At 47.4% G+C, this 25265-nt stretch overlaps 1 protein-coding gene across 4 annotated transcripts in view; it reads left to right on the forward strand.

Annotated features, from left to right (window-relative positions):
• The window catches only part of LOC141166814 (C-type lectin-like), an 85563-nt gene that overhangs the window by 29347 nt on the left and 30951 nt on the right, over window positions 1–25265 (forward strand). For all 4 annotated transcript variants that reach the window (XM_073653883.1, XM_073653880.1, XM_073653881.1 and 1 more), the window contains 2 exons: window positions 19816–19857; window positions 21269–21432. In XM_073653883.1, the coding sequence (XP_073509984.1) occupies window positions 19816–19857; window positions 21269–21432 (206 nt within the window). The remainder of the gene's footprint in view (window positions 1–19815; window positions 19858–21268; window positions 21433–25265) is intronic.

Genomic DNA, 25265 nt, shown 5'->3' on the forward strand with positions numbered 1-25265 from the left:
CCTTCATATTTGCTGCTGCATTGTCTGGTTAAGCTTGCGCAAATATTTTCTGTGATAAAGGGGTTAAGGGTGCAGAGACCCACTGTGAGTTATGTGTGTTCCCCAGTCCTGCACCCATATCCCATTTATTACAGAAAACATTTTCACGTGCTCCTACCAGACCAAGTGGTCAGGCGTAAACCTGTAATAGGTAAACCTGTAATAGAAAAACAATGCAATTTTGAAAGTGAATTGAATTTCAAAGATTTATTGTTTTTCCAAGATATTTTGTTCAGAATGGATATACAATTATGGTAAAACCCCTATAACCTCCCGTAACATTGTGCTTGATGGCAGGATGTTTCGCCATTAGCTGAAACCTCTGCATACAAACATGCACTTAAACAAGTGAAGATGGGCAGTGGCTTCAAAAAGGGGGTATCGTTAAAAATTTACAAAACTCTCATATTTATCCTTGTAGGCAAAGTTGGGAAGCTTGACTACACTACGTAACGTGGTCCGGGGCAGTAGCTGTGTGTGAGGAACATGTGTTTCACGTCCTGGCATGCTACAGAAAAACAGGGTCTTCATTTGGTGTGTGCGGCGTTTCTGCTACAGACACCTCCCAATCCTGCTCTGCCATACTTTCCATGGCGTCAGTTCCCTTCGACCCCAAGATAAGGAAACCACATCAGTTCATAAAAACAAAGTTCTCTTTACTAACAATCTGGCTTGTGCACATAAAGTAGCAAGAGTTGCAGTTATCATGTTCTTTTATACAATATAGTGCTACACTTAAAATAGAAATGAATAGAGTCACCGTAGGAGAATTGCAGCTTAAGTCGGAACCTCCATCTTCCCAGTATAGTGCCACATGGGTCAATGTGTTGCGCTGTAACTACTACACTTTGGACAACTTCTAGGGAACCATGTAAAAGGTTCACCTCTGGTTGTCACCTCACTGAGCGTGTCCCCAACCTCGCTGACTCTCTTTCGGACCGCAGCTTCCATGGCCTGGCCCTGGCCGACACTATTCCGTCCCTTGTTGTCCCTTAGGAATAGTGTTGAGCCACCCCCGTAGTGTTCGAGTTCGGTTCGGTACGTCGAACACTCGTATGTTCGCCGAACTGTTCGTCGAACTGTTCGTCGAACACCTTCGAACACCGTTAAAACCAATGGCAGGCAAACAAAAACACATAGAAGCACATAGAAAACACCTTCAAAGGTGTCCAAAAGCTGACAAACTGCTCAGAAGACACAACTAACACATGGAAAAGTGACAAGTACATATAGTCATGCGAAAAGAAAAGAGGTGGAGGAGTAAAAGGAGGGGGAGACACAGATATAAGCATGTCATGCCCTTCTAAAACCAAAAAAGTGCGAAGCCGACACGGCCAGTCAGTTCCTGCCCGTGCGACCTCCGTGTCGCCGGGTTTGTGCCAGAGCCGCGGTGGACCCTGACGGCCAGCCCCCCTCTCCCAATACTGGTGCCTGTCCGCTGGTGGGTCGTGCGAGCCCCCCTGCGGTGGAGGCAGGTCTAATCTTTTTAATTTAAATTGTCTCTCTAATTTGAATGAATACACTTTAAATCCTTTTACAAGGATCTATTGAAGGGCAAGTCTCATGCCAGCAGCCGCGGTAATTCCAGCTCCAGTAGCGTCCACTAAAGCTGCTGCAGTTAAAAAGCTTTTATAAGGATCGAGCTTGGCGGTCCACCGCAAGGCGTCCTACCGCCAGTCCCAGCCCCTGTGCCTTGGGGTGCCTCCCCGATGCTCTTCACTGAGTGTCCCGGGGGCCCGAACCATTTCCTTTGAAAAAATTAAGTGTCCAAACTACAGGTGGTGTAGCTTGCTTAACAGCTGGGATAATCCACTGACTAGCAGACACTGCTACTAGGCACAAAGTATTTCCTGGGCTAGATGCAGTTAAAAATTTGTAATTAGATACTCTCGTTGGATGCTGAGAAAGCATTCCATAGAGTCTCCTGGCACGCCATATATTATTCTCTTAAAAAGCTTGGGGTAGGGGTCTAGGGGACCCTTTTATAGGCAAAATCACGGCCCTGTATCGCAATACGTCACCTAGGCTGAAGATAAATGGAACATTTTCATCACCTTTCATAATCACCAATGGGACAAGGCAGGGATGTCCTCTGTCCCCTCTCTCATACATCCTAGTGACGGAGCACCTGCTCTCATCAATTCGCCATAACCCCAATATTAGGTGGATTGAGGTGGGAGGCACCGAGTACAAGTGCTCTGCATTTGCTGATGATGTCCTAGTATATATCACTCAATCACATATATCCATCCCTGCTGTTATGGCTGAAATAGATCACTTTGTTACATGGTCAAATTTTAAAATCAATGCAGCGAAGTCTGAGGCCCTCGATGTCTCCCTCCCCAAATCCATACAGGATTCCATCCAGTCCAACTTTCCCTTTGCCTGGCCCTCACAGGGTATCAAATACTTAGGAATTCGTATTCATAGAGACCTCTCCCGTCTATTTTATCTTAATTTTGGGCCCTTTATTGAACAACTCCATACAGACCACGGTTGGCAAGTTAGAACTGTAAGATTCACTACGTGAACCACAGGTGTTTTGTGGAAAAGCACATGTACACTGTGTTCCAAATTATTATGCAAAAAGTGTTTAGGAGTGATAAGGTAAGAATTTTTTTGTTTGTCAGTTAAACTCATTGATGGTGATGTGTGTCAGGGCTCTTTATATCACTGTAAGCAATTGCAGACACCTGTGCTAATTAGTTTGGCAGGTTTGTCCAATGAAAGGCAAGACTACTTAAGAAGGCTGTCCCACATTATTAAGCAGCCTACATTTTCTGCCAAAATGGGAAAGAAAAAGGATGTGTCGGCTGCTGAGAAGCAACAAATTGTGGAGTGTTTAGGTCAAGGCATGACTACAATCAACATTGCCAAGACACTTCATCCTGATCATCGCACAATCAAGAAGTATGTAGCTGATTCACAGTACACATGTGTGCGTGCTGATAAGGGAAAATTGAGGACTCTTTCCTACAGGCAATTACGTCAGGTTAAAAGAGCAGCGGCAAAAAAGCCTTGTCATAGCAGCAGACAAGTTTTTGAAGCTGCTGGTTCCTCCAACGTCCCCCGAACAACAAGATGCAGGGTCCTTCAGAGGTTTGCAGCTGTGCGTAAGCCATCCTGTCGACCTCCTCTATCCACTGTACGCAAGCAGAAACGGCTCCAGTGGGCCAAACAATACATGAAGACTGACTTCAAAACTGTTTTGTTCACCGATGAGTGCCGTGCAAGGCTCGATGGTCCAGATGGATGGAGTGGAGGATGGCTGGTTGATGGACACCCCATGCAAACACGGCTATGGCGCCAACAAGGAGGAGGTGGAGTAATATTTTGGGCTGGAATCATGGGGAGAGAGATTGGAGCTTAGTATAGATGGCCTAATAGAATCAGTACTGCACACTGCTACAAGGCCCAAATTATTTTCCAGCCAAGATACAGATAAACATGATTAGTAATTTTAAATCTGGTGGAGTTTAGTATAGATAGCCTAATAGAATCAGTACTGCACACTGCTACAAGGCCCAAATTATTTTCCAGCCAAGATACAGATAAACATGATTAGTAATTTTAAATCTGGTGGAGTTTAGTATAGATAGCCTAATAGAATCAGTACTGCACACTGCTACAAGGCCCAAATTATTTTCCAGCCAAGATACAGATAAACATGATTAGTAATTTGAAAGCTTAAAACGGTTGGTGAGGTGATTTTAACAAATCATCAAGCTTTTACTCTCCCCAGGATGACACAGGGGTAGAAAAGTCGTTTTGGATCCATGATTAGTTCATCTTTATGAACGTGAGTCTGTCTACATTATCAGTGGAGAGCCGTGTGCGCTTATCTGTCAGCACACCACCAGCAGCGCTGAACACACGTTCAGACAGAACGCTGGCTGCGGGGCATGACAAGATCTCCAAGGCGTAAGTGGCGAGCTCCGGCCATTTATTAATATTTATTAATTTATTAATTTATTTATTAATTTATTAATACAGGAAATCGTTTGTTCCAACAGCTATGGGGGTGTTTAACAAATGTCTGAAAAGCAATGTCTAAAGCATTCCAAATGTTATGTTATTATATGTGTCATGTTCGAGATCTGTGTTCTGCTGCTGTGATACCGCAATTTCCTCCGGGATAAATAAAGTATATCTTATCTTATCTTATATTATCTTATCTTATCTTATTTATCCAGATTGGAAGCCCAAAAAGAGCAAGGGTCCAGTGACACAGTCATGGCTTCAATATTTACTTGGAGATACTCCTGTACCAACGTCTGTAGGCGTTGACTATGTGTCAGACTTCTTGTCTCCTGTGGCCTTGCAAAGGATGGGCTAAAAAAGTGGTGAAATGATTCCGCAAAATTGTTGTTACCAGCAGATACTGTGTTTCTGTTACGGTTTGAGTGCTGAACACTCGACGGTCCCACGGTTGGCAAGTTGGAACTGTGAGATTCACTACGTGCACCACTAGTGTTTTGGGGAAAAGCACATGTAAGATTCTGCAACAGTCTCTGCTGATACTCCTGCATGCGTGCATCTCTTTCTATGGCAGGAATAATTTCTGCAAATTTACTTTTGTACCGAGGATATAACAGTGTGGCAACCCAGTAGTCAGGATTATTTCTAATTCTCACAATTCGAGGGTCATGTTGCAGGTAGTGCAGCAAGAAAGCACTCATGTGTCTTGCGCATCCAGGAGCACCAAGTCCCTGTTGTGTTGGTGGCGAGGTAACAATCATGCTTCCTTCCTCTGTCCTCTCCCCCCAACCTCGCACAACAGAAATGTGATCAAGGTCTCCCTCATCTGATGAGTCTTCCATCAGTTTGTCCTCCACTTCTTCCTGGGCTCCTGCACCTTCCTCACTAGTTTGGCTGCTACCATGCGCCCTGGTAAAACCATCTCCCCCACCCTCACATGCCTGCCGCCTTGATGATGCCGACCGTCTGGACCTTGCAGATGTTAGCCCTTCCGCATACAACTCCTCCTCCTCTACTTCCTCCACCTCCTCTTGTGCCACCACCTGACTCCGAATTTTGTTTAACATGTGCTCCAGCATGTAAATCACCGGAATAGTCATGCTGATAATGGCATCGTCAGCACTAAACATCTTCGTCGCCATTTCAAAACTGTGCAGAAGGGTGCATAGGTCCCTGATCTGAGACCACTCCTCCAGCGTGATTTGCCCCACCTCTGGATCTCGTTGGCCCAGGCTATACGTCAGAACGTATTGCACCAGGGCTTGTCGGTGCTGCCACAGTCGCTGCAACATGTGCAGAGTTGAATTCCACCGGGTAGGCACATCGCATTTTAGCTGGTGAAGTGGCAGGCCCAACGACTTCTGTAGAGATGTAAGTCGCTGAGCTGCGGGATGAGAACGGCGGAAGTGAGCACACAGCGACCGTGCCCTCTGCAGAAGACCATCTAGTCCGGGATAGTGGGCTAAAAATTGCTGGACAACCAGGTTCAACACGTGAGCCATACAAGGCACGTGTGTGACATTGCCCCAGCGAAGGGCCGCACCCAGGTTTTCAGCATTGTCACACACGGCCTTCCCTGGTTTCAGGTCCAGTGGAGACAACCATTCATGAAACTGGTTCTCCAGAGCTGACCACAACTCCTCAGCTGTGTGACTCACATTTCCCAGACATTTCAAAGTAAAAACCGCCTGATGATGTTGAGCCCTGCTGCCAGCATAGTAAGGAGGTGTGCAGGATCCCTTCTGCGCAGTAAGAAAACTTGTGGCATGACCAGACAGGCTTTGGGTGCAGGTGGAGGACCGAGAGGAGGTTGAGGAGGCAGAAGCAGTGGAGGAACTTCGAGATAAAGAGGATTGACGCACAACTCATGGGGACGGCAAGACTTGGACAGCAGCCCCTTGTCCTGCTGTCACCATAGTTACCCAGTGCCCAGTCAGCGATATGTAACGCCCCTGTCCATGCCTACTCGTCCAAGTGTCTGTGGTGAAATGCACCCTGTCACACACAGAGTTTCTCAAAGAAGCGGTGATGTTGTGTGCGACATGCTGGTGGAGCGCAGGTACACCTTTCTTTGAGAAGTAGTGCCGACTGGGCATCTGGTACTGGGGCATAAGGTCTCGAAAATCCTCTGTGTCCACCAGGCGGAAAGGCAGCATTTCTGTAGCCAAGAGCTTGCAGATGGTGAAATTCAACCTCTTAGCTTTCTCAAGGCTAGGAGGAAATGGTCTTTTACTTGTCCACATCTGAGGGACCGAGGGCTGGCTGTTGTGCTTAGACGGGGTTGAGAAGGGTGTCCCCGGCAAACTGCCGGTCTGTGAGGAAGATGCAGGCGGACATGTTAGGTTGCCTTGATCCAAAGGTGGTGCTATCGATGTCGGACAGCGCTCAACACCAGCTGGTGTTTCCACCTCCAAAGAAAATGATGACCTACCAATCACGCTGGCTTTTGCGGGTAAAGAGGTGGCAGGTCTGTGTCCCTAAACAGGTGTGACTGCTGTCCCCCCTGTCACAGAGGATGAAGAGGCCGCGGATGCACAAGATGTGGCAGACGGTGGTTGGCCCGGCCGACTAAGCCGCATTGTAGCACAGTGAGCTTCCCACTGCAACTTATGCTTCATATCCATGTGCCGGTTCATGCATGAAGTACTCAAACTATGTATTTTTTGGCCTCTACTTAGCTTTTGCTGACAAAAGTTACAGATAACACGAGTTGGGTCATCTTTATCGATCTGAAAAAGTGCCCAGGCTATGCAAGGCTTAGCACCCATGCGACCTGGAGAGCCACCACGACTTGTGGTCAGAGGCAGAGTTGTGTTTGAGAATGCAGTTGTTGACGTGCTTCCAGTACTATGTCTCTGTCCAGGAAGGCGCAACCTGACCTCATCATCACTAGCATCCTCCTCCACCTCCTCTGCTGACCTCATCGACTGGCTGACTGTGGGTTGACAGTAAGTGGGATCTCCAACCTCGTCATCAGCACCTTGTGTGTTATCGCACCCGTCATCCTCAGAGCCAACCTCTTCCTGCCCTGACAAAAAACTAAAGTTGTCGCTCCAATCAGGTATTTGAGTCTCATCATCGTCTTCCTCATTGTCTCCACCAACAGGAGTTACAGTTTGGGAACAAGGGTCTACATTATGGTCAGAACCTTCTGAGTCTGGTCCTGGATCTGACTCATAAAGATTCTGGGCATCAGTGCAGATCATTTCCTCGTCTGGATTCACAGAAGCTCTGGAGCCGACCTCTGATTCCCAGGCTATAGTATGAGTAAACAGCTCTGCAGACTCAACCATCTGTTCTACCCCATACTCAGACGGGCAGCTGGAGACTTGGGAGCTGTGAGGAAGCAAGTGCGATTGGGGTGACACCTCTGAGGACTGGAGTATTTGTGATGTTGAAGTTGAGGTGGAGGAGAGCCCACTTAAAGGAGCACTTGATATCCGTTGAAGCACCTGCTGTTTTTGTGCCTCATCTGGAATTTGTAACGATTGGCGTGGCCGTAAGAAAGTGATCTTATCACATTGTCCGCTAAAAGAAGTAGACATTTTAGTTTGGCTGGAAGATGGTCTTTCTTCTGCAGATGTTACTGTTGCTTTTTTTTTTCAAATTCAAGTTTTTTTTTATTTTTTGTGTTGAAAAAGTACAAGAAAATACAATATACATAGTAAAAGGGGTAACGTAACTATAAATCTATGCATAACTACAGTACATTAGGGGGGTACAGGGAGGGTTTTCCATCAATATCCAGATCAAGCATGTATTTTTCCATATGATAGAGAGAGAGGGAGCGGACCACGGCAGACCACCAATCAATAGAGTGCGATTATGATCATTGTTGTGACGACATCCCGGATAACTTTAATTGGGGGCTAGATGGTAGGCGTCAGAGTTTTGGAAATCCATCCAATCCCTCCAAATCACACAGTATCTATCAACATCAGCCGGTGAGATGGCAATCAGATGCTCCATCCTATTAAGGAGGGAGATCTCCGCAAACCATTCCTCCACAGTGGGTGGGTCTCTGCTTTTCCAGTGTCGTGGAATGACATTCTTAGCCGCCTGTATTAGGTAGCCTATTGATGACCTTTTATAACTACGTTTACTTATTGGTAACATTGATAAAAGGAGGGCTTCTGGCGTATTAGGGATAGTCAAACCAGTTATTTTCTCAATCATGGGAACCACCTTTGCCCAAAATGCATTTATTATAGGGCACCCCCACCATATGTGTGACATTGTCCCTTCCCCCTCCCCACATCTCCAACATCTGTCTGAGACCACTGGGTACCATCTATGAAGGACTGCTGGTACCCGGTACCATCTAGAGATAATTTTGAAGGAGGTTTCCTGAGCTTTGGACCCTATTGAGGTTTTATGTGTTAGGAAGAAACATTTATCCCATTGTGAGCCAGAGAAGGACTTCCCCAGTTCCCTTTCCCATGCACCGCAGAATCCTGGCCTATTGTCAGCTACCTGGGCAATGAGTAGATTATACAGTAGGGAGATGGAGTGTGTAGGGGGTGACAATGATAGGCACAATTTTTCAAAGTTTGTGAGATCTCTATGAAGATGTGTGCACTTCTTCACAGTTGAATAGAAGTGTTGTAATTGACTATATTCAAAATTAGCCTTCGGGGAAGTGGCTCTTCTCTGTAACAAGTCATTGAGGGGGAGCAGCGAAGTGTTGGAGATGACATGAGAAAAGAATATCGGATGGGATTTGTTTGAACCGAGAAATCTATTTGCAGATAGTCCTGGTGGGAAATCCAGATTATCTGAAATCGGGAGCAAGGGGCCCTGGGGATCGATTAAGGATAAGCTTTTTTTATGGGATCTCAAAGCCAGAGCAGTGGCATAAGTACTATATGACATAAGGCCAAGAGAGGGGACAGTTAAATGGGCGCACCATGGGAGAGTGGTAAGAGCTTTAGGACAAATGGATTGAGCTATTTTGACCCATAACTTCCCCTTCGAATAATGGAAGAAGTCCAGGATTCTAGCGTGTACTGCTGCCATGTAATACCTTCTACAATCCGGAAGGCTAAGGCCCCCCTTTTGTTTGTGTCTGATCAGAACATCTCCCCGAATGCGTGGACGCCCACTTGCCCAGATAAATCTGCAAAAGCTACTGCGCAGTCTTTTCCAAAAATTTGAGGGAATTACCACGGGAATGGTTTGGAAGAGGTATAAGAGTTTAGGTAGGACGTTCATTTTTAGTATATTTATTCTGCCGAACCAGGAAAAATCCTTCACCGTCCAAGAAGTAAGATCTCTATGGAGTTGTTCAATAAAGGGCCCAAAATTAAGATAAAATAGACGGGAGAGGTCTCTATGAATACGAATTCCTAAGTATTTGATACCCTGTGAGGGCCAGGCAAAGGGAAAGTTGGACTGGATGGAATCCTGTATGGATTTGGGGAGGGAAACACCGAGGGCCCCAGACTTCGCTGCATTGATTTTAAAATTTGACCATGTACCAAAGTGATCTATTTCAGCCATAACAGCAGGGATGTATATATGTGGTTGAGTGATATATAGCAGAACATCATCAGCAAATGCAGAGCACTTGTACTCGGTGCCTCCCACCCCAATCCCCCTAATATTGGGATTATCGCGGATTGATGAGAGCAGGTGCTCCATCACTAGGATGTATAAGAGAGGGGACAGAGGACATCCCTGTCTTGTCCCATTGGTGATTATGAAAGGTGATGATAATGTTCCATTTATCTTCAGCCTAGCTGACGGATTGCGATACAGGGCCATGATTTTGGCTATAAAAGGGTCCCCTACCGCAAGCTTTTTAAGAGAGTAATATATGGCGTGCCAGGAGACTCTATCGAATGCTTTCTCAGCATCCAAAGAGAGTATCAGTAGAGGGATACCTCTTGATTGGGCATGATGAATAATGTCAATTGTCTTTAAAGTGTTGTCCCGAGCTTCCCGCCCAGGGAGGAATCCCACCTGATCCAAGTGTATGTGTGCAGTTAAGAAAGGTTGCAGCCTATTCGCCAATATTTTCGCGTAGATCTTCAGATCCACGTTCAGCAGAGAGATTGGTCTATAGCTAGAACATAAGTGTGGGTCCCCACCCTTTTTTGGGAGAACAGTGATATGTGCCTCTGTAGTTTGGGGAGGGAAGGCGTTTGTGCAGGATGCGTGATTAAATCCTCCCAGCAGGAGAGGTGAAAGGAGCGGAAGGAATGTTTTATAGAATTTGACTGTATATCCATCTGGGCCTGGACTTTTTCCACTCGCTAACGACTGGGTAGCTAACTGCAATTCGGACTCTGTTAAGGGTTCATCTAGAGATGTGGCGGGAGACATTTTTAAAGGGTTCTGTGCTTGTGTCTCAGGCGTGTCTGTCCCAATCAAGGAAGTATTAACAGGGGATGTGTTGTTTGGTATACCATCGAGATTGTATAGTTGAGTATAATATTTATGGAATTCAGTTGTAATATCTTCCGTTTTGTTTAGCATTTGACCCGAGTTGTCTTTTATCTTTGGGATGTGATTTTGGGCTTGTTGGGATTTTAGAGCTCTCGCTAGCATGCGTCCACATTTATTGCTATATTCATAGAACTTACTGCTACAGACCTGGAGATAGCGCCTATATCCCAAGTCTAATAGTTTTTTGGCTTCCTGTCTGGCTGCTAATAGGTCTCGGAGTGTTGCTGTGGAGAGGGCATGTTTGTGGGCTACCTCAAGGGTTTCTACTTCACGCAGAGCGAGATTGAGGTTATGTGCCTTCTCTCGCTTCAATCGGGAGCCATGTTTAATAAATAGACCCCTAAGAACGCATTTCAGTGCCTCCCATTTGATTGTGGGGGGAGATACGTCAAATTTGTGGTCTTCCTCAAAGTTTGATATTGTGTTGGTTACATCCTGGGTGCACACCGGGTCCAGTAACAAGGATTCGTTTAGTTTCCACGACCCTGAAAGCTTGGGTAGATTGGGAATAACGAGAGAACAGAATATGGGAGCATGGTCAGACCAAAGCATAGTCCCTATCTCCGTCTCCGGCTGCCAAGATAGGGCTCGGTGTTGCACCAGGATAAAGTCAATTCTGCTGTAAGAATCATGAGGGGAGGAATAAAAGGTATAATCTTTGACAGTCGGGTGTGTGAGGCGCCAAACGTCACAGAGCTGTAGTTGTAGAAATGCCCTCTTTACTTTTTTGATAGCTGAATAAGATAGAGATGCTTTACCTGTTGAATTATCTAATGTAGGATCTAGTGTTAAATTGAGGTCTCCACACAGAATGACTGTACCCTGGACAATGGGAATGGCTTTGTCTATTAGGTCGAGAATGAACTGAGTTTGACCCTGGTTAGGGGTATAAGCATTGATGATTGTGAAAAGTCTGCCTTCAATTTTTAAAATTAGGAGCATATATCTTGCATTTGGATCTTTAATGCATTCGACAAACTCGTGTGTCAGGCTTTTGTGAATGAGGATAGCAACTCCCTTACTCTTAGATTGGGTGTTATTACACAGGTGCCAGTGGGTATAATATTTGTTTTTAGGGGTAGGGGTATGATGTTCTTTAAAGTGTGTTTCCTGTAAGCACGCAATCTGTACCTTTTTTTTTGTGAAGTAATCTAAGAATTTGGGCCCTTTTTTCCGGGATGTTAAACCCCTTCACATTGAAGGAGGCATACTTAAGTGTCGCCATTGGGTTGAATCTCTCGGCGGTCCGCTCCCCTCAGAGTGAAATGATTGCAAGCATCGATGGACATTTGAAGAAACTGTGGGAAAAAGACAACAGGGTGAAACAAACATAACAAAAGAAACAGTAAGTAAAGAACTACTGTTCGGGGTATAAGTAACCATTTTAAGTAGAACCAAGCGTATGGGGGTACCCGATCGCCTGGCGGTGTCCCTTCAGGGGGAAAGTGACAGCTAAGCATCGTGAACACTAACACTCCTTTTGAGAATTGCGTTGCAGGAAAAAAGACTAACCAACCGACTATGAAAAACATTACTGAAACTTACTGAAAGGCAAAACCATTAAACTCCCACAGGGTTACAGTGGGGTCAACAAATCTAGGTGAATATTCTGTTGATAGGTGCTAGCAAGGTTAAGGCATTAAGACCTATACATTTAATCAGATATTTGTATGTGCTCCCCAGTGGAGCTACCCGTTTTTCCCTCCTGACTCCTTTCAGGAGAAGACGTTAGGCTATCTTAAGACTAACAGGTAGTTCAAATGAAGTACACCACTAAACATGGGCCTCCAGGTTCAGGGTCCTTTTCTGGGCATCTGCGGCGGTCGCTGGGAGCGCTTGGTGACTCTCTGGGGGAGATTAATAGAAGATGAAGCCTCTCTGTCCCGCCTACGGCGAGTTCCGCCGTCCTCTAAAGCCGAAGACAGTGTGAAAAACTGGAACCACTGTGGGATCGATATTTGTGGGAGATTGAGTTGTTTTAAAAACTCCGGCAGGTCACCCGGGGTGAGTAATCTCGCCGAGCGTCCATTGTGTCTAACTTGAAGGGAGAACGGGAAACCCCAACGGTAGGGGATATCCCGTTCCCTGAGTGCATCTGTGAGTGGTTTCAAAGCTGCTCTCATTGATAATGTCCACCTAGACAAGTCAGGGAGGATCATCAACTGCTTGCCTTTGTACATTGTTGCAAAGCTGTCCCTGGATTTGAGCAGGATCTCCTCCTTAGCTTTGTAGTAGTAGACTCGACAGATGACATCTCTTGGTTTATTGGGGTCTAAGTCCATAGGGCGTAATGCCCTGTGAGCTCTGTCTAGCTCTATCACGGAGGAAGGGGGGGCCCCTAGTATTTTGTTGAATATGTGATTAAGAGTGGAGGGTAAGTCCGCAGTAACCACCGATTCCGGCAAGCCCCTGATGCGTAGATTGTTTCGTCTTCCGCGGTTCTCCAAGTCGTCCAGGTGAGATTGGAGGTTGATGATATGGGCAGATTGGACGTGTATTGTATCCTGGAGCGTTGTGATAGTGGCAGAGGTAATAGTCATGTTCTGTTCTATGGTGTCCACTCTCATTGTCAGGGTAACCACATCAGATTGCAGTTTTGCAAATTCCTGTTTGCACTCCTCTACAATGTATTTTGCAAATGAGGTCATATCCTCTTTAGTTGGGAAAGATTGCAAAAGTGTTTGAATGTCAGCCAAAGTCACTGGTCGTGAGTTCGCGGCCCATGATGGTGCTGGTTGTGGTGCAATTGAGGGTTCTGTGGAAGTAGGATATTTAGTGGCATCAACCATGGATTGTTCGGTTTGTGTTCTTAGAAGTTGTGGAACCCCTGTTAGAGGCTCTGAAGAGAGATCCATGAGATTCTGAGCAGGCTCCAAAGGGGTTAATATATGATCCTGAGCACACAGTGAGCTGTGATTAAATGCTTTTTCTAAGCCAGCTGTATTTCCCTGTGTGGATAGTTGACTCAAAAGGGCCCTCTGTGGAGGTATGTTATCAGGAGGGATAGGGTTAATTAATCTTCTATGAGGAGCTGCTAGATCCTGTTCTGTTTCAGATGTACAGACTCCACTTTCACTTTCCACTGTATCTCTGTGTAGGGGCTGGTCTGCATTCACTCCCTCCTGTGTCCTGCCCCCTCTGTGCCTGTCTGTCTCTGACTCCACACAGGAGGCCAGCGCCATCTTGGACATAACATGTGTACTTGTAGGAGATGTAACTGCAGTAGTGATTACCCTGCAGAAGCCACGATCTTCTGCAGAGTGCATACTGTGGCTGGAGTGAGTCTCCAAAGCAAGCATTTGGGAGGGGGAGGCAGGAACTGATTGCATATTACCTCCATGTGTCCAGGTCTCTGTTGTTGTGGTAACTGTTACAGGTGCTGATAAGCTGCTGCGCAGGAGATAAGCTTGGATATTTTCCTGCACAATGGCTGTTGGTGATGCAGAGACAGTACTCCTGCCTTTTTTGGCTTTTCCCATGCCTTGTAGAGCCGGTTAATCAGATCTTTTCACAACTGATGTGGAGGAGCTCTGGTGTGTGTGTCTTCACAGATCCATAGCTGGCCACGCCCCCCGTTACTGTTGCTTTAACACCTACCCCATGGACACAACCTTTTTTTCCCTTCCAAACACGCCTATTCCCCTTTCCACCAGCAGCAGGCCTTTTTCCACTCATTTTGGTGGTTAACTAATTCACAACTCTGGAGTTGTTTGCACAAAAAACAATGGATGGGAACCGAGCAGAGCTGAGTGGCCAAACTGTGGTATTAGCCCAAAAGTATTGGCTGGGTTAGATGCAGATAAAAATTATTTTGAATTTGCAACCTGGTGGAGGTTAGTATAGATGGACTAATAGAACAAGTCCCACACACTGCTACAAGCCAAAATATTTTTTCAGAGCTAGATGCAGAAAAAAATTATATTGATTTGCAACCTGGTGGAGGTTAGTATAGATGGACTAATAGAACAAGTCCCACACACTGCTACAAGCCGAAATATTTTTTCAGAGCTAGATGCAGAAAAAAATTATATTGAATTTGCAACCTGGTGGAGGTTAGTACAGATGGACTAATAGAACAAGTCCCACACACTGCTGCAAGCCAAAATATTTTTTCAGAGCTAGATGCAGAAAAAAATTATATTGAATTTGCAACCTGGTGGAGGTTAGTATAGATGGACTAATAGAACAAGTCCCACACACTGCTACAAGCCGAAATATTTTTTCAGAGCTAGATGCAGATAAAAATTATTTTGAATTTGCAACCTGGTGGAGGTTAGTATAGATGGACTAATAGAATGATGCTATGCCCAAAAGGTTTTACTTCACTAGGTGCAGTAAAAAAATTTGTATTCTACACACAGGTGGTGTAGCTTGCAACACAGATAGGCTACTCCACTGACTAACACACACTGCAAGAGGCCAAAGAGGATTTGCTTTGCTAGATTTAGCCAAATGCTGTGAAAAAAACTTGCTCAGCACTAAAACAGACCTGCCTGGCAAAAAGTCATAGGAACTGATGTAACCTAGCCCTCAAAAGGACTGCAATTACAATTAGTCTTTACTCCCAACCTATCTATTTAAGAGCACAGATCTGCCTGATAAAAGACATATAGGAAATGTTGTAACCTAGTCCTTAAAAGGACTGCAATCACAAGTATAGCGCACACAGCAACAGCGGTGCCGTCTAACACGCAGCTGCAGCAGTGAAAAAATGGTGGCGACGGGGAAAATGGCTGGGTCTTATAGGGCAAGGACATGTGACATACACTGCCAATGACACATGCCCTTGCTTGTATGAAAAAAAGCAGTTCGCTCCGTGTGTGCGCTGCTGATAGGCTGACAGATTGCACCACCCCACTGTAAATGCGGGAAAGAGAAAAATAAATGGAGATCTTCATTATTTCTGCAGAGATCCATCCCCTGCCCCCCCCCCCGCCCCGCTGTACACTCAAACTGCGTATTAACATTAATTTTCAGCATTACTGAGAAAAAATCCAGTTATGATTTTGGTGCACGAACAGTTATCAAACATAACCTCGAACAGCCGAATTTTTTTCAAATTGTTCGTGTTCGCCGAACGTCTCGAACACCGCCCAAAACAGCTCGAATTTGAGATTGGCGAACAGTTCGAGTCGAACACCGCTCATCTCTACTTAGGAACTCTTCTAAAGTTACTTACTGTAGGTTTTTCCCTGACTCGCCTGCTTATAGTAGACTGCTGTCACCAATGGGATTCTCTTGCGTCCTGTTCTCTTCGCCCACACACATACTCTGTTCTGAGCACCTTTTTCTGAGCATGTCCTCACTTCTTCTTTTCTCTCTCTTCACTCTCTAACTACTCCTCAACTCAAATTAAGCCTCAGGTCCCTATCACTCTACCCCAACCTTGGGCCGGTCGTACAGTTAACCCTAACATGCCTGAATAGAAGGAACTGCAGCTTCCAGGAGGATAACACCTAAAAACAGTACATTTTCCATACATTAAAATAACAGGAGTTTTCCAGAGAGGTGAAACGTCATCCTCTCCACCCTTACAACTACATCACACATTTTTACGTAGGGTGGATAAGGCATTTGTAGATAATAACCTGCAGGCAGCATTTAGGTCTATGAAGAGGATAATGTTGATATCCTCTATTTGTGGTGGTCTAGGGTAGGCACATAGGTTAATACTCAAATCAATTAGCAGATGGCTGCTTATGTTGCCTTTCTCTATATTCAAGTTTCTTGAGGTTCCCTCCATTTACATGGAGAGAGCTATGCCTGCCCAGCTGCTGGTCATGTCGTGCCCCCGGGGCTGTGGGGTACTAGGCAGCCGGGCCCTCAGATGCTTGGGGGATATCACGGTGGCTGGCCCCGGTCCGTGGCCCAGGGCGGACAACTGAAAAGAGGGGAATGTATATTGGGATAATAGATTTGTAAATGTTCGTGACGCCACCTGTGGTTTCTGGTGAGGACCACCAGCGCTGCAGCAGTCCTCTGAGGCCGGTGTTCCGGCAGCTAAGATGGTGTAGCTCCCCACAGGTGGGGCTGGGCCTCAGGGCAGCGTAGGTATAGGGAATGCAGGGATGCAGGACAGAGGTGACCCAGCCGGGTCAGAGTAAGAATAGGGACAGAGACGATAGTCACTTCAGTACCTTTTACTGGTGGTATTCAAGGCACAATCCGGAGCACTGTAGGGTGAGGGGTGCACATCAGGACTCTCCCCAGTGAGCGGGTATAGGGCCTCCTGTTTCCTTTGTGCAGTAAGTTTCTAACCTGCTTGGAGCTAGGCCTAACTTAATCTCTGTCTTGCACCTGCTGACCTTTGTGGTAGGGCCTTCTCTTGGAGTACACACTCCCAGCTTGCGGGGCCTCCGTGTCTCCTGGCTCTGGTACGTATCAGCTTCTGGTGAACCTGGGACCTGTAGCTCACCAGGAATTCCGGTTGTTTCTTACTGGGTCATAGAGATCCCTGTAAGCTCGGACCTGGTGTCCGGTATATGCTTTCGGGGTGAGCTGGTTAAGCTCCTCTGCCCCCTATGTTACTCACTTTCCACTCACTTTCGGACGCTCGGGGCCCTCACTAGGCTTCATGGCTGCTGGAGGCCTAGCTTGCCTCACACAGCAGCCTGCGTGCAGCTACATCCTGTCTCTCTGCAGACTGAACACTGACTGAGCTGCCTGGCTCCACCTTCCCTTTATATATCCCTATTAGGGCTCCCTCTGCTGGTATGAGGTGGAAGGTGGAGGTGTTTGCATGTAGTGAGGGCCTCTTGTGGAGAAATCCATCTATGCACCCCTCTAGGATCTGTGGCACGAATGCGCAGCACAGGCGCCACATTCCCTCCTAGCAAAGCTCAGCACTCCCGGGCTGAAGTACATTTTGAAACAACAATAACATTTCTTCCCTTTATGGGAGGCACTTTTCTTGAACATTGCAAAAACATAATCAATAATACACATATATACAATAGTTAAAGTTTTTGAGCAAATGTCAGCGAGTGCCCTAACAGGGTGTCCATTTCACTGCATAGGTAGCTTTAGAGGCACTCCAGGGAGTGCAATTATGTACAAGGAAACAGTTTGTGGGCTGCACATGCACATTAGCAGCAACACAACTTTACGTTCTGCAATGACCAGTTTTGATGAGATCCCTCCTCGGGTGTGTCCCTCTCATCCGGGTAAGCTGGCTTGTGGGGGACCTGCTCCAAACCCCCAACGAAGGTCCTGGGCGGGCTGCAGGACTGGTGTAGGACCACTGGTTTGGCCACGCCAAGCAGGTTTTAGTGGTGGTGGTCTTGTGAAAACCACCAGGGGGCACCTCAGGAGGTGCATACTATGTACAATGGTGGGACCGCTCATAGTTCACGGACTCCAAGTTCAGGTTACATGAGAGCTACCGGGGAACTAGTAGCTCAAGGGCGCCCCCTCCTGGGCTGCGCCTGGTTATGGGAGGTGGGTGACCCGTCCTGGTCATCCTCCCGTTCAGTCAGGGTGTCCTGTTCCAACAGTTCCCTCACCCTCTGAACATTTAGGGCATGCTGTAGAGCCATGGGCAACATCCGTGCCACAGCTCCTGCTGGTGCGGCGACTGCTTCTGCCTGAGCAGCACCGGACGAAGTTACTCCTGCGGGGGCGTTGTCGAGGGCCGCGGCGTTCTGCTGGGCTTCGGACATCGTTGCGCCCCCCTAGTGAACCGTGGCCTACCTTCTTTACTTTTCTTCCGGTAGGCCGCAGCTGCGCAGGTGACGGTCTCCTTCCAGGACCTTGCGTCGTTCGCGTCTGACGTCAGGGCGCTCACTGGACTCCTTCCAGGACCTTGCGCTTCCTGGTTCGTCGTCGCGGCGTGGGGCGTGTCCTGGGCTTCGCGCGCTTCAGCAGGTACGCCTCTCAGTTTCCCGCGGTTACGCCTTTCTTCCCGCGCGGCAACACAGTAATGGCGGCGATCTTCGCCACAGTCAAACACACAGTTCTTATTAAAGGTGCACAGTACCTGGTGGCAATGGGCACAACTCTCCATCGTTGCAGCGGGCACGGAATCCTGTTCGTGACGCCAGAAGTTGTCGCGCCCCCGGGGCCGTGGGGTACTCGGCACCGGGCCTTCAGAAGCTTGGGGGGTATCACGGTGGCTGGCCCGGCCCGTGGCCCAGGGCGGTCAACTGAAAGGGGGATCGTTAGATGGATAGGGAATAGGAAAAAGGGGAATGGAAATGTCAAAGTTCGTGACGCCACCTGTGGTGTCTGGTGAGGATCACCAGCGCTGCAGCAGTCCACTGAGGCTGGTGTTGTGGCAGCTTAGATGGTATCACTCCCCACAGGTGGAGCAGGGCCTCAGGGCAGTGCAGGAGGGGGGGGGATGCAGGACAGAGGGGACCCAGCCGGGTCAGAGCAAGAATAGGACCACACACGAAAGTCACTTCTGTACCTTTACTGATGGAAATGCAGGCACATCCCGGGGCACTGTAGGGTGAAGGGTGCACGTCCGGATTCTCCCCAGTGAGCGGGTGTAGGGCCTCCTGTTTCTTGCCTCTCTGTAGTAAGTTTCTGACCTGCCTGGAGCTAGGCCTAACTTTGTCTCTGTTCTGCACCTGCTGACTTGGTGATAGGGCCTTCTGTTGGAGATCACTCTCCCTATTCTTTGGGGTTTCCGTGATTCCTGACCTTGGTACGTATCAGCTTTTGGTGATCCTGGGACCTGTAGTTCACCAGGGATTCCGGTTGTTTCTTACTGGGTCATAGAGATCCCTGTAAGCTCGGACCCGGTGTCCGGTATATGCGTTCGGGGTGAGCTGGTTAAGCTCCTCTGCCCCCTATGTTACTCACTTTCCTCTCGCCTTCGGCCGCTCGGGGCCCTCACTAGGGTACACACACTGCAGCCGGGACGCTGCTCTTCTTCGCTGCTCTCAGAGTGTCAGCACACTCCTAGCTCTCTATCCTGAGTTCTGTGAGTTCTAGTCTGGACTCACTCTACAGACTGTACTAAACTCTTTCTGCAGGAACTGCTAGGCTCTGGCTCGACTGCACTGACTCCTTCTGTGTCTGACCAGGAACTGCTGAATCACTGCGCTGCCTAGCTCCACCTTCCCTATTTATATCCCTATCGGGCTCCCTCTGGTGGTCTGAGGTGGAAGGTGGAGGTGTGTGTATGCTGTGGGGGCCTCTTGTGGAGGAATCCGTTAATGCACCCCTCTAGGATCTGTGGTACCAAGCGCAGCTGGGCGCCACAGTCACCCTGCTGCATACATGGCTCTGGAAGTCCTACTGATTACCAAAATGAGACTTTTCCTGGAAGTAACGCTCTACTCATAATTTTTGGTTCTGTTTTTTTAGCACTTATATACACTTCAATTTTCTGATTTCTCTTCTCAGTTTCCAACATCATGGGTGATCTGTCAAAATTAAAGGATACAGGTAATGTACACACATAACATTCTTCACTGCTGCTCAGAAATTAGGGAATATATCAGCTTTATTTGTAAGAAAAGGAAGTTTTAGTTCCATACTAAGGTGTCTCTTATTCCACAATCCATGACAATCCTTTGTAGAACTAGCTCCTGAAATTGTCAGGTTACTGGGTCCATATTAGCCTCCAAATATATCCCTAGTAGGTTTCTATAACTCCTACTGCTATTAAAGCATTAGGAAACCTCTATACATCAAAAAAGACATATATGGGATGGGCTAATCTTACATTGCAGGTATTCTCTTGTATTTTTCGTTGATGGACTTTCCTTTTGAACTGCGTTTGGTTGGGGTTTCTTCCAAGACTTGTGTAATTGGGATCAACTAGACCATACTTGTCAACTGTCAAAATCTTTAGGACACTGTCAAATCTATATTTACATAAGCTCAACCTTTTCAGCATATTCCACCTTATCAATGCGCCTTTCCCATCTCTGAACGTGCCAATTGGTCTGGACCTCAAGGTGAGTGCTCCTTTCCACACAATTCTAGGAGGCTTTTACCAGTCCCATGAGATTTTCCCCCAAAAAAGTTGTGATCAAACAGGTAGGTGGCACACCCAGCGAATTACAGTTTGCTTATGATGAATGCTAGTTCCTCTGGAGCCAACCACTGAGCTCCTGTAGACCAATAGTAGAAAGAGTGAAGGAACTGCACATCTAAAGGACTTGGAGATGTTACAAATAGGATCTATTGACAATATTTCACATCCTTTGAATTGTACCACTGTAAGTGGAGTATTTTGTAAAGTTTCAGATGAAAAACCCTTCATCAGACATATAGGTTAAGTTCACTGCATATAAGTGAAGGGGATCCAGGGTGTGAGGTGGGCTGCCTTTAGGTGCGCAGTTCCTTCCCTTTGTCTACTATTGCCAAAAAAAAGGTCTTCCTTTGTTTCTGGAACTTCTTGGACATTCCAGATGAGTGGACAAGTATGACTTAGACATGTTTCCCTATCACTTTATCTTGTACACCAACTGAACGTTATTCATGGAAATGGGCTGAGCTGCGGTATCAGACACAACTACTTATGTTTGGATTTCGCTGTCAGATACCACAGAAACTGCCGAGGCTCCCTGGTTATTTTGTTGAGTAAGTCTTAGGGATGGAACCCCAAGCAAACACAATTCAAAAGGAAAGTCCATCAACGTAAAATATAAGCGAATGCCTGGAAGATGAAGTTAGCCCCATTTGTGTCTTTTTGCATCAGTTAATCATCATAAAATATGAAAACGCCTTGCAAAAATTTGGTAACAAGTTCATGTCCTAGACCATACTCTATCCATATCCTTTACGGTGTTGCTTATCATGACCTCCACTTCCCATGTTATTCCTACATCTCATCTTTTCTCTCTCACAGTGGACATCTCAGAAGGCTCCTGCAAATCTTGTCCTCATGGATGGACACTGATTAGATCCAACTGTTATTTTTTTTCATCGAATAGTGAAACATGGGAAAGGAGCAAAGAGCTTTGTGCCGAGAAAAATGGGATCCTCATTGCAATTAAAAATGAAATTGAAATGGTAAGTCATAAAAACCAACTCTTCTTAGGGGATGTTGCCATCCGCATCACCCTTGCGAGTGTTTGAATCAAGAGCTATATTTTCAGTAAAAACAATGGAATCCTCTGCATTGGTTTCCAGTTGGTATTGATGGAATCCATGACACAGATGTGGACTTAGACTTAGGCTAAGTGCACACTGCGCTTGTAGCTTAAACGCAAATTATACATAAACCTGACAGTGGTCACGGTCAGGATGAATGCCTCAGTATTCACCCATTGCAAAAAAACACCATAAAATATATAGTATACATTTTTGCATGGTTACCATCTGTATACGACTAGTCTCCCATGCCTCTTGGACCCCAGTGGCTTTCAAAGTATGTTTTTCTCTGTAATGCCACAGCATTTCAGGGTCAAACAAACAGTACACGGCTGAGATTATACAGCCAATATCTGATACATGCTGCCTGTGGATTGAGCAGCATGTATCCGCTGTCAGGTTCCCTTTAAAATACTAGATGCCTACGACTCTGGACTAACTGTAGGGGTGCAGAGATTGCAGGGGCTATGGTGTCTGATGGCACTCAGTACACTTTAAAGACCCCTTAGATTAAAGTCATCAGAACCTGCTGATTTTGGTGGCACTGGCTGACCATTTGACGTTTATGGGGGCTTCCTTACTATGACAGATGATATAAGGAGAGAGGAGGGTTGAGCATGAGGAATTCAAATGCCCAATCTTTTTGTTTTCATGAGACATAAGCCACTGCCAGATGAGTTTGTCCGTAACTCCCACTCCCCTCTCCCCGTTGGAAACACATGAACTTCCAGAACAATTTTTAACCTCATGAGGTAGTTGGGAGAGAGAGCTGTCTGTCAAACAAGGGAGTGGCTGACAAATATCTTATGTGATTGGGTACCTTAAAAATACAGGAACACGGGACCTTTACCAAAATTTGTAATTTTGTACTTTAAGCACAAAATCACATAATTCAGTGCTGGGTTCACCGTTTATTTAGGGGGCTAAAACGCTGAGCTCCCTTCACACTTGGTAGATGCTAATGACGCGCCCCCTGGGCCTGTGTTGTGCAGGGGATACCCAGAGCCGGATCGCTAGGGGTTGTAGTCTCCGTGGCGCTGACCCGGTCCGTGCCCAGGGTGGTCAATTCAGTGGCAGTTTTAGTATTGTGATAATTGTCCGACTACGCCACCCGTGGATTGCGGTCAGTGGGGACCGCCGCTGCAGGGCAGACCGCTGAGGCTGGTATTATGTGTGCAGCTTAGAATGGGATGACTCCCCACGGGAGGAGTATAGCCTCAGAGCAGTTAGTGTGATGATGGGAGTGATGGTGCACGAGCGCAGCAGTAATAACTCAGAGTCCGTGCAGTGCAGTTCAGGGTCTTTACTGGTATTATGAAGCAGACCCTCCCGGGAGTACTGGTTAGCAGTAGGGGCCTGGTCAGTCTGTGAGCAAGCAGGATCTCCCCCTGGCCAGGTGGAGTTGTAGGCCTCCCCGTCTATCTGCACTCTTTCCTGGCTACCTTACTCTATGCGGGTAGAAGTAGACCACGTCCCTGAGTATACCGTGTGGTGCTCACCCGTATGGCCGGTGACTTAGGGCCTTCTGTTAGCCTCCGCTCCACGACGGTGGTGCTGGTCCCTTGCTTGTGACCGTGCCTCCGGGCTTCTAAGGCCAGAGGACCTGGAATCCCCTGCCGGTAGGATTCTGCTGCTGGACCTGGATGTCCCCACAGCCTCGGACTCCGTGTCCGGGTTTAGTGTCTTCAGCCAAGGCGAGCTATCTAGCTTCCAGCCTCTGGCACTCGTTCCTGCTCCTACAGAGCTCCTGCTGTCACTTTCCCTGTGTCTGGAACTGTCTCCAGGCTGTGACTGACCTAATCCCGCCCCAGACCCAGTTTAGAAGGGCAGATTCCTCCCCTCCCAGGTCTGGGCGGGCGGTGTTGCATGCTTAGGGCTCCTGACCAGAGAAACCTCCCACTTGCTCTCAGATATAATATTTCTATTACTGTGGCAACCAGACCCCTGGGGTGCCACATTCCCCCCCTAGTAAATTTTAGTACTCCGGGACTAAACACATTTTCAAGAAAATACAAATACAAGGGTACAAACAATAATACAACAACATATATACAAGTAGCTTTAGTCTGTAGAGGTCACGGCGTGTCCGTAACCGGGTGTCCATATCACCCAAGGTGAAGCTTTAAGTGAGGTAAGGGACCTGTCCAAAGCAAACCCCTTGCGTTGGCCTTGAGCGTGGCTGCAAGGCTGAAGCTAGCTTCTTTGGGCCGCAAGAAGGCCACGCCAGACAGGTTTTCTCTTCCGCGGCCGTCTTCGCAAGAGGCACCAAGGTGCAACTATCTACAAGAATTGTTCCGGTTATCCAGTGTCCATAACCTGTTAGTCCATAGAAATCTGCAGGGTAACTGAGAAACATAATTAATAACAGGCAACAACAAAAACCGTAAACATCTTCAAGAAACAGGTAAATTTACAGTGCATTACTTTATATTCTCCAGCGAGCGGGCATCTGACCTCTAGTGACTCTAGTGGACCTACGGAGCTCACTAACTGGTCCTGCACTACAGGGTGTAGGAGGTGTTATGGGCAAGCTGGGCAGCTGTCTGCGTACTCTTTGGCTCACTAGGGGCACGGCAGGCTCACTACTAGCAGAGGGTTGATCCTCCTGCGCTGCTGGTGTGGACTCTTCTGCCTCCTGGGCCGGCTGCTCTTCCAGCTCTACCTGGTCTTCTGTAGGCACTTGAGGGGCTGGCTGGAGAAAGGTGAGGACGGGCACCACAATAGCGTTGTTTACTTGTGTCCAGGACCGGGGAAAGTCTCCGAGTACAGTGCTGATCATTTCCTCCTTTTCCTCTACGGGTTGAGGGTCTTCTTGATCTTCATCCGTGCTTTGCAACTTCTCGGGGCACTTTTTCAGGTGGTCTCTGGAGACAGTGGCTGTGGTCACTCCTCCATCCTTGCTGATGACGTACACCTTTGGATTATTATGGCTTGAGGGCAGTACGGTGTACGGGTCCTTTTCCCACTGGTCGTCCAACTTATGGAGCCGCCTTTTTCTTTTCAAGACCTGCTCTCCAGGTACCAGGGGAACAGCGGGAGCATGTTGGTTATAAGTCCTCTCCTGCCTTTCTCTTGATTGACAGAGACTTTGCTCGACGCTCTCCTGTACTTTCCGATACTGCTGCTGCCGTTCTGTATCCCAGTCTGCCTCTGGCGAGGTGTCCTCAGGTGTCAGGACTCCCATATCCAGGTCAACAGGCAGCTTACCAGGTCTTGCTCGCATTAGGTAAGCCGGGGTACAGTTGGTGGAACCTACCGGGATGTGGTTATACAGGTCCACCAGATCGGGCAGTTTCTCAGGCCACAGACTGCGTTCTTCCAGGGGCAATGTTTTTAGCAGATCTATCACCACCTGGTTCATCTTCTCACAGAGTCCATTGGTTTGGGGGTGATAGGGCGTTGTTCTTATCTTCTTGCAGCCATACAGGTTGCAGAACTCCTGGAAGACCTCCTCTTCGAAGGCTGGTCCTTGGTCTGTCAGCACTTGGTCCGGGTACCCGTGTGGGCGGCAGAAGTGCAGCTGGAAGGCTCTAGCTGCTGTCTGAGCCGTCAAGTCTTTGACAGGGACCACCACCAGGAACCGAGAGTAGTGATCCACGATGGTTAGGGCGTAGACATACCCGCTTCTGCTTGGAGCCAGTTTAACATGGTCCAAAGCGACCAGTTCCAGCGGCTGCCTGGTGAGGATGGGCTGCAGGGGAGTCCTCTGGCTGGCACGGTCCCTCCTTCTTAGATTGCACGGGCCACAGTCT

Source organism: Phyllobates terribilis, unplaced genomic scaffold, assembly GCF_046119375.1.
Source record: "Phyllobates terribilis strain yellow unplaced genomic scaffold, ASM4611937v1 Scaffold_11__3_contigs__length_659146591, whole genome shotgun sequence".
Lineage (NCBI taxonomy): Eukaryota > Metazoa > Chordata > Amphibia > Anura > Dendrobatidae > Phyllobates > Phyllobates terribilis.